This window comes from Triticum dicoccoides, chromosome 2B (assembly GCF_002162155.2).
Source record: "Triticum dicoccoides isolate Atlit2015 ecotype Zavitan chromosome 2B, WEW_v2.0, whole genome shotgun sequence".
In the NCBI taxonomy this organism is placed as follows: Eukaryota; Viridiplantae; Streptophyta; class Magnoliopsida; order Poales; family Poaceae; genus Triticum; species Triticum dicoccoides.
The window spans coordinates 813,954,469-813,964,644 of record NC_041383.1 but is presented as its reverse complement, the minus strand read 5'-3'; the positions used below and the strand labels follow the sequence as shown (position 1 = coordinate 813,964,644).

At 49.0% G+C, this 10,176-nt stretch overlaps 1 protein-coding gene across 2 annotated transcripts in view; it reads right to left on the bottom strand.

Annotated features, from left to right (window-relative positions):
• Positions 1–9,250: 9,250 nt before the first annotated feature.
• Positions 9,251–10,176, bottom strand: part of LOC119366540 (anthocyanidin reductase ((2S)-flavan-3-ol-forming)-like) — a 2,313-nt gene continuing 1,387 nt past the window's right edge. Inside the window, exons 5-6 of one of the 2 annotated variants that reach the window (XM_037632293.1) lie at positions 9,878–10,165; positions 9,251–9,788 (exon numbers count right to left, since the gene is read on the bottom strand). In XM_037632293.1, the coding sequence (XP_037488190.1) occupies positions 9,658–9,788; positions 9,878–10,165 (419 nt within the window). In that variant the 3' untranslated portion in view covers positions 9,251–9,657. The remainder of the gene's footprint in view (positions 9,789–9,877; positions 10,166–10,176) is intronic. The other variant, XM_037632294.1, reaches the window with a different exon arrangement.

Here is a 10,176-nt window from a genome sequence, read left to right as displayed (position 1 = left end):
TCACAGCCCACCCCTACGGTCAGCGCTGTCCACGGGCTCCAGTAGGCTACAAACACCAGAAACTACTTGCAACTCCTGGACAGAGAACTAGGGTGAATAAGAAGTCGAGAGGGTCCATTGGTTTCGGGCCCAATGCATGGTAGTAGCTGAATCTTAAATCAAACATACAGATCTCAGTGCTTATGGTCGGCTTCAATGAAACAACCCACCATGTACTCCTACATGGCCTCTCATCGATACCTTTACCAAATCGTGTTCACCACACCACTCTTATTACCGACATAATCATTTCACTCTAGTCCATCACCCAGATGAACCAGACCTGACACGACTCTAAGCATAGCAGGCATAGCAAGGTAGGAACAACACATACATATGGCTCAACAACTCCTACACATGCTAGTGGGTTTCATCTAGTTACTGTGGCAATGACAGGTCATGCAGAGGAAATGGGTTCAACTACCGTAACACACAGTAGTTTGAAACGCGTTGTCTTAATACAGTAAAAGAGAGCAGGAGCGAGAACATGGGATTGTATCGATATGATCAAATGGTTGGTTGCTTGCCTGATGGTTCGATGCACTGATACGGTTCTTCATTAGGGTAATCACGGTACTCCTCGGAGGCAGAACCTGCCGCAAAGAACACCGATACACAGCCATCACCAAACAATGTGCGACAATATGATGCATGCATGAAACATGGCAATATGAGTGTGTTGGGCTAATGCAACTAAGACCAGAAGGGTTTGAACCAATTTGAACCAAAGATTCAAATTTCAAACTCATACATGGCCCTTTAAAGTGTTTTACCTTGTTCTGCATTAACATCAAGTTAACTTGTTTAATCATGCATGAAAATAGTACAGATGGATAGATTGGATTTTTCTGATCATTTTTCATATATAACTTGTCTGATTTGGAGTTACAGATTAAAAGTTATGAATTTTTGAAGTTTAAACTATATTCTGGAATTTCCTATATTAGAATAAATCCAGAAATTAATTTATTGCGTCAGCCATGCGTCAGGATGACGTCAGGGTCAACGGAGACGTCCAGGTCAAACCTGACTGTGGGTCCAGGGTGTGTGGGTAATTAGTTTAGTTAAAGTTAATTAAAACTAACCCTATTTAATTAACAGGGCTGGGCCCCACCTGTCATTGACTCAGGAGAGTCAACCAGGGCCCACCTGCGGTCAAAGCCGGGTCGGCTGCACCAGAGTTTAGCCGCCGGCGAGCCCGACGCGGCGGCGGAAGTGGTTTTTGCCGTTCCGGCAACCAAACGAGTCGCGGAGGCCATCGGAGTGGAGCTGAGGAGGAGCCGCAGCTCTTGGTGGAGTCCGTTGGGGTTGGGGTGGCCGGATTTGGCGCCGGCGACGACTTTGGCGGCCACCGGAGTTCGGCCGAAGGCGAACTTTACGCTAGAGGAGTCGGTGAGGTGCGGGGAGTAGCTGGTTAGGTGCTACGTGACGTGGTGAGCATGATAGACACCAAGTTGTGGCCGGAGGGTGACCGGGAGCACGTCGGCGACGAGCTCCGCGGCGGTGGGTGCGGTTGAGCTCCGGGAGGTCGCTACACGGCTCGGGAGCAAGAAAAGAAGGGAGGGGAAGATGGTTAAGCTCACGGGGAGTTCGACGAAGCACTTGGTGCGGCCGGGGACGGGCCGGAGCGACGTCGGCGTTGAAGGGGATCTCCGGCGACGGCGGTTCGGTCGAGGTCGATGCGGTGGGCTCGGGCCTTGCGAGCGCTCGGGGCTCGGCTTGCTCGAAGGAGAGGAGGGTGGCGGAGCTCCTGGACACGGCGGCACGACGTGGGGTTGACGGAGGGCGTGGCTACGGTGAGGGGGTGGCGGCGATGGCGTCGGCCATGGCGGGGGAGCGCGAGAGAGAGGAGTTGGGGGAGAATGGAGGTGTCCTGGAGGTTCACGGCGCGGCGTGGAGTTCATCCATCCAGCCACGAGGCGAGGAGGTGAAGTAGGGCAACGGCCAGCTGCGTGGCGCGCGCTGCGGTCGCCATCGGGCACCTGCATGCCTGCCTGGCCGGCAAGCAGCTCACTGGAGCGGCGCTGGGCTGGGCCGGCAGGTGGGCCGGGTGCTGGGCGCCAGGTAAGTTTCCCTGTTATTTCTCCTGTTTTCTGTTTTTTAATACTTCTGCAACTTTGTTGAATTATTAAAAATACTTAGGCAACTCCTAAAATCACCAAACTACTCCTGGTCCATAGTTGGATTATTTCCAACATGAAACATTTTAGTTTGGAGATATTTGAGCATTTGAAATATTTTATATAATTTTAAATGCCCAAATTCAAATATCTATGATTTAATTCAAAGACCCTAAGATGACCTAGGAAAATGTGCATCACTTTTGGCAGAGGTTCTGAACCAAGACAAAAATGATGGGCATTTTAGAAGGGCATTTCAGGTTCATTGAAAAAGTTTTTAGTAAACCCTAGTTGGTTTCAGAGGGGGCTGGGAGTTCTGTCATCCCCATTTCAGGTTTCTGATGAAAGAATAGACATGATGCAACACTCTAATGCATGAACCAGCTAGGGTGTGACATGGTCGGAGATACACCTCCACACGCCCTCCGAAAATACTATATGCGCCGTCGGGATGGGGTTAGGCGGGAAGAATTTTATTTCATCTTTCAAGGAGCCGCCAGCGCCTCCTCTTCTTAAGCAGGATGTAAACTTTAACAAAATATAAAAAACACCTTAAAAACATAGTGATCCTGCCGGCGAGGGACGGGATCCGCCACACCTCCATGATGCTAAGTCCACATAAGCAGAGGCAAATCGACGGGTGTGCTGACTCGTGCGGCGGGGAAAACCTAGAATGTCACGGGCAGCGTGACCTTTCCCTTTGGCTGGCTCCTCCCCAGGTTAACCCTTGGCAACGTGCCCGTCTCCTCGAGGTCTCCATCAGGGATCTGTAGCCTTTTGACCACAACAGGCGAGATCAAGTTCAGACCGTCCCCGCCGTCAATCAACATCATTGTCATCTTGAGGTTGCGGATCGTTGGTGAGACCAACAATGCCAAGCACCCGACCGCAGTAGTGCGGTCAGGATGGTCCTCGGTGTCGAAGATGATGGGCGTGCTGGACCATTTTAGCGGCTTTCGTGCGTCGAACGATGGCTCCACCGCTGTGATCTCACGCACCCACCGCTTGAGTTGGCAGTGGAATGTATGCAGTGAGGCGCCACCATCCACGCACATGGCCTCAGTGCCTTTCTGGAACTCGTGGTCACCGAACTCGTCATCCTCGTCATGATCATCGTCCTCTTGCTTCTTGTCGCGGCGTCGGTCGGGCCTCTCCTGCTGATTATCTTTGCTGCGGCGGCCTCCTTGGCCTCCATGTTTCTTGCCAGATCCCTCGGCACCATCTTCGCCTTTCTCCTTGTCCCACCGCTCATACTCGGCCTTCTGCTTCTCAACGAGCAGCTCTACTTGCCGGCAGTTTTGGAGATCATGGCCCTTGGTGCGGTGGATCTTGCAATACTGCTTGTCGGAGCTTCTGGCTTGTCGGCAGCCGCCAAGGCCTGGCAGGCGACACACCTGGCAACCTCCTTGCCGGGGTCGCCCGCCTTGGTCTTCCTGGTGGCACTGGTGTCGGCAGGCAAGCAGCTGAGGTGGCGCGGTGGTGGAGCCTCCACAAAGGGCTGCATGCTGCCACAGAGGTGCCTGCCCAACTGGTTAGGTCGGCAGCTGCATGTGAACGGCGGTGGAGACTTGGCTGGTGTGGGCCTGGCAGTGGCCCTGCTGACGCCCTCGGCAAGGATCTTGCTGGGTGGCCCGGCCAGGGTCTTGCCGTGGTGCGCTGTTGTCCCCGGCAAGGACCTTGCCGGGGGTCTTGTAGGTTTCCTCTGCAAGAACACTGCCGAGGATCATTGCCTTCCAATTCTCATCTGATCTTGAATATTCTTTGTCTTCACAAAGATTTGCATGCCACCATGGAAGTGCCTCCCGAGTCCTGTCCTAATGCGTTTGTTGGCGTTGCAGACGGTGGGCTCGAAGGTGGCTCGCTCCATTGGTGTGGGCGAGCTGCCCCGGCAAGGGTCTTGCCGAGGCTGCTGAGGCTGCCCCGGCAAGGGTCCTTGCTGGAGAAACCTGCTTCGCCCATCCGATCTCTGTGGCCTTGGTCCTTGACGTTGCTTTTTTTGTCTTGTGCTTTCGGCTTCTCTCCTGCTTCCCTCCCTTGCCCTGTTATGCGTGGCTGTGGCGGGTGGCTCTGACTGCCCGTGCACAAGTAAAGGGGTCAAAAGGAGAACCCCTACCGATGCACACCGACAGTCTACGAGGGTGCGTGGACACACTCTCCCCTCTCGTTGATATGCATCAACTAGATAGATATTGCGTGATCGTAGGATTTTTTTTGAAATTACCGCGTTCCCCAACACAGTTTATATCAAGAAGGAGAATAGCGGCAGCTGGAAAACTGGACCTGAAAAAGCAACATTAGGCTACCTATTCTGTACAACTCCAAGTGAGATGAAACTCCACGAGGATTTTTTATGCAATATTTAAGAATTATCAGAGCAAATAAGTACCAGAGGGGGCCCACCAGGAGAGCACAACCCACCTGGTCACGCCAGGGAACCCAGGCATGCCCTGGTGGGTTGTGCCCTCCTCGGCCCACCTCCGATGCCCGTCTTCTAGTATATAAGTCATTTTGACCTAAAATAATTAAGGAGAGGACTTTCGGGAGGAGTGTCGTAGTCTCGAGGCGGAACTTGGGCAGGGGCACTTTTGCCCTCCGGCGGAGCCATTTCGCCGGGGGAACTTCCCTCCCGGAGGGGGAAATCTAAGCCAGTGTCATCACCAACAACCCTCTCATCTTGGGGAGGCCAATCTTCACCAACACCATCTCCTCTCAAACCCTAGTTCATCTCTTGTGTTCAATCTTTGTACCGAAACCTCATATTGGTACATGTGGGTGAATATAGTAGTATTGATTACATCTTGTAGTTAATCACTATATAGTTTATCTGGTGGAAGATTATATGTTCAGATCCATTACGCTATTCAATACCCCTCTAATTATGAGCATGTTTATCACTTGTGAGTAGTTACTTTAGTTCTTGAGGTCACGGGACAAATCATGTTGCAAGTAATCATATGAACATGATATGTGTTCGGTATTTCGATGATATGTATGTTGTGATTCCCTTAGTGGTGTCGTGTGAATGTCGACTACATGACACTTCACCATATCTGGGCCTAAGGGAATGCATTCTGGAGAAGTTATTAGATGATGGGTTGATAGAGTGACAAAATCTTAAACCCTAGTTTATGCGCTACTTCATAAGGGAACGATTTGGATCCAAATGTTTAATGCTATGGTTAGATTTAATCTTAATACTTTTCTCGTAGTTGCGGATGCTTGCGATGGGGTTAATCATAAGTAGGAGGTTATTCAAGTAAGAACAACAACTAAGCACCGGTCTACCCACATCTCAAATTATTGAAGTACCGAACAGAAATTCAACCAATATGGTGAAAGTGACTAGATGAAATTCTTGTGTACCCTCAAGAACACTTTGCTTATTATAAGAAACCGTTTTGGCCTGTCCTTTGCCACAGAAGGATTGGGCTACCTTGCTTCATACTATTTGTCGTTACTATTACTTGCTCGTTACAAATTATCCTGCTATCTCCTACTTATAATTTCAATGCTTGCAGACATTACCTTGCTGAAAACCACTTGTCATTTCCTTTTGCTCCTCGTTGGGTTCAACACCCTTACTTATCGAAAGGACTATGATTGATCCCCTATACTTGTGGGTCATCACCTCCAAAGCAGGTAAGGCATATGCATATGTGGCTTTGAACCTTGCAACAGAGTAGTAATCATGCACATGCTGTTGTATGTTCCCTGCTGGACCTGAGAGAGGAGTGATGAAAAACAAGGCATGAATGCATGGCAACCCAGTTATCTGGCATTGCCTACAACTCCAAGTTCTAGCTTCTAATCCACTGGATATCTCCATTCCCTCTTCTATTTATCCAAAAATGACACCTTTGATGTGGTACCCGAGCAAAGAGTCATGTTCATTTCCAAGCCTGTTGTTTTCTTCTTCAGTTCATTCATCACGGCAGGGGTGACAATGTGGCCCATGAATTTTTCCACGGTTATTCCTGCACGATAATGAAACTTCTACACGTATTCTATCCTTATCATGTCAAGCAAATCCACCACATAAAGACCCTTTAGATTTCGAATTGTTGAGTTGAAAGACTCTGCAAGATTATTGTGCACATGGTCACTTTGCTCAGTTTACTGAATTGGCTTCTGGCCCATAACTTGGAGTGGTGTGTTTCCAAGTATTCCTTCACTTTGGGATTCGGATATAACTGCCTCAAGTGGTAGTTGTGCTTCTTCACACTACGAGTCAACAATGTTGGCCATAAATTGTGGGTATACACCTTTCCTTTCTATTTCTTCGCAAAATTTGTAGGAAGGTGACACGTGCATTCCCTATGCTCTACTCTAGACAACACATTGTCCACAACCACTTCTAAACCTTTGCAGGCATCTGTATGAATTACCAACCCATTGGGATTTGCAATAACTCGACACAGATTATGCAAAATCCAAGTCCATCTCTCCTCAGACTCTGTCTCAAGCACACTGTACGAAACTGGAAATACGAAACTGTGTGCATCAACTACACAATATGCTACTAACTGTCCTTTAAACCTTCATGTGAGAAAAGTAGCATCAATAGACAAATACGGCCTGCAGCCTGCAAAAAAAACCCGGCGACAAGCCTCAAAGCAGACAAAAATCTTCCTAAAGCATTCCTTGGTCTTTGTCACTCCCCTGGAGGTGCACTCCATGGTGTGGTGGTCAATATCTACAATACTACCTGGGCTGGTCCTCTCGACTTCACCTTTGCATGAATACAACAATTGAAAACTTTCTTGCCAGTTATCATAAATAGAATCCATAGCATGTTGTTTACCATTCAACACTCTCATGTATGGTAACTCTATCTTGAACCACTCTTTGATGTTCTTCTGCAATTCCTCGCACCCACTTGCTGGTTTTCTTTCACCCACTTCTTTACTTCTTCCGCCACCCATCTTGACTTGGCTCTACTGATTGTTTCTTTCATAAGGGTTGATTCCTGGCATGTGTGCCTAAAAGGGTTCACTTTGACTTGAACATTTATGCTATTTCGCATTTTAGATGCGAGCATCCTTCATGGACAACCCTCAGTCAGACAGTGCACTATGTAACATACTTGATCGCTCTTATCAACTTGAAAGTACGTTCTGCTTTGATGCAGTACGTCACAAGTGCATTTCTACACTCACTCATGGATGCAAAAACAGAACCTTCTTCCATATGAGGGTTCAAAGGGTCCCATTCAACAGCTGCAAGGTCTTCGTCTTCACCCACCGCGTCATCCTCCACATGGACATCATTGTCAGCCTCATCTTGGTTTTCAGCCCGAGGTGCCCATCATAAATTCGGAATTACATCAAAATATAGCTTCTTTTCATCAACCCCAGAATTGCAAGCATCAGGCTCTACTTCAAGGGGGACCCTTCTGCCGATGCCCACGCTTGTCGAGCCACGACATCGTCGTGCACTAATAATTTAGCTATTCTAGCTAGAGCTGATAGTATGACGACATGGTTCTTCCCGAGAAGGTGCACCCACTATCCTAGGTCCAAATGCCTTCTCAAGCACATCAACTTGGAGCCTCACATGAAAATTCTCTATCTCCTTATGCTTAGCAAACATGGTAGTGAGCTCTTCATCAGTACTAACTGTCACCCATTTATTTCCCCCATCGTAGTATTTGTATTCCACTTCATCAAGCAAACTCCAAGGATATTGGCTGCAAATTACCTGACCAGATTGTCGGAAACTTCAATTGCATGCCATTCGCAAGAGATAATCGAAACCTCCTTGGAATTTCTTCTTATTGTTTGCATTAAGGATGTAGCGGTCCCTTCTAATGTGCACCAAGAAAGCAAACCGCAACTCCATCCTAACCTACGAAAAACAGAGACGCAATCAGGACACCCATAGCAAAATCGACCGCAAACCAACTCGAATCGACAATTGAAATTCACAAGGAAGCTCAATCTAAACAGGAGGCATGACTTACCCCTCGGCAACCCAGTCGTGGACGCGACGGATCTTGGGCTCGATGCCTGCCTCACCAAATACTCTGGGGTCGCCACCGCTTGCCATTTTGCAATAGGGTTCACCCACCTACTTCCTCTTTGTGCAACAGCCCCCCACCTATCAGCGCTCCGGCCGGGCGCACGGAAGGAGGCCACGCCGTGTGTCGAGCAGGTGGCGGGCGGAGTGGCGGAATGAGCGCCTCACCCGTGGCGTCGCAGGAAGGTCGCTGGCGGAGCAGGTAGCGGTGCAGCAGGTGGCGGTGGAGCAGAACGGCCGTGGCAGCGCAACTGGTGGCGACACAGGTGGTGGCGACGCTGCAGGACGGCCGAGCGGCGCACAGGACAGATCGGCGTCGGGTGTGCCCGGTTCGAACCCTATGATTTGTCGTCATTGCGCTGTCCCACATGTAAGCTCCGGACCCACTTCCACGCGGTCCCATATCTAAGCTCCAGACCCACTACCATAAACGCCAACAGACGGAATGGAGTTAAATCTGGCCGTTTGGCCTCGGCACAGTAGCTGCGCACAGACTAGGGACAAAACTGAGCACGATTCGCACCTAAGGGCAAAACTGAGTACATGGACACCACTGCGGCAAAAGGATAATTAATTATAGATAAATAGATAGGCAGAATAGATATTCCCTCAGAAAAAGATAGATAGAGTAGATAGATTAGCTCCAAGAAAGGAGCTAGAAAAATAAATAGGGGAAAGGTTACACTCTTTTTCAGCATTTCTTGCTATTATCAAAAAATTATTAGTACTTATCAAATATAATCTAGCTGCATAATTGTGTGGGTCACCATGCTAGTTATTATTTTAGGGAAAAAAACTTTCGATTTATTTATCAGCTTCAAGGCAGTACAAAAAACATTGGAGACAATAGGTATTTCATTCAGTTCTGGAGACCACCTAGCTAGGGACGATTAAAAGGACTGGAGCAAGACAAAGGCGAGCCACCATCATCACCCCTTCCTCGTGAGAGCCGGACAAACTTTGTTGGAGTAGATATTTGGGTAGTCGTGCTAAGGCCTCAAGGCCCCAAAGGAATAGCGCACTAGTACAGTACCCTTGGATAATTAAGAGAAGCGTAGATGGAGAAGAACCAATTTATTGACACATGAACTTGGACAAATGAAGTCCGGATCCAAGCAGATTCACTGAATATAAGAACCGATCAAATTCCATGAAAACGGTCGGAGATACACCTCCACACGCCCTCCGAAAATGCTATATGCACCGTCGGGATGGGGTTAGGCGGGAAGAATTTTATTTCATCTTTCAAGGAGCCGCCAGCGCCTCCTCTTCTTAAGCAGCATGTAAACTTTAACAAAATATAAAAAACACCTTGAAAACATAGCGATCCTGTCGGCGAGGGACGGGATCCCCCACACCTCCATGATGCTAAGTCCACATGAGCAAGAGGCAAATCGACGGGTGTGCTGACTCGTGCGGCAGGGAAAACCTAGAGGCTGTTCGCTCGAGACCCACCATGCCAGTTTTTAGTATGGAAGGATCCCTAAGGCCCTTCCGTACTGGACGGCACCATCGTATATCTTGTCCAGTGTATCTTGCTTGAACCGGAAGCCTTCTCCGACGAGCTTGGCCGAGGAAATGCAGACTTTGGGTTTCTCGGGGAGACCACCAAAACTGAAACCCAAACAATTAATCAGAGGACCTTATTATAATTACGCTTCTCGGCCGGAACCCAGGAGCTAGCTAGCTTGTATTGTACGTACCGGTCGGTCTTGACATTGTACTGTGGGTACTTGAGCGCCAGGAAGCGGGCGAGCGCCACGGCGGTGGTGTTGAGGCTGCAGCAGATATACCGCCCTGACGCCGTCTCCTTCTCGGCAAGGAGTATCTCGGTACGGCATAGGTCGTCCACGTGGACCACTGAGATCGAACCGGACGACATCTCGATGTGCCCCAGAATGCTGGCCATCGCGTCATCGCCTGACAACACCACCATGTATTTTTTGAAAACAGAACTTCAACTTTATTCATTTGTAGATGTAAGTATGTACCTAATGAACCC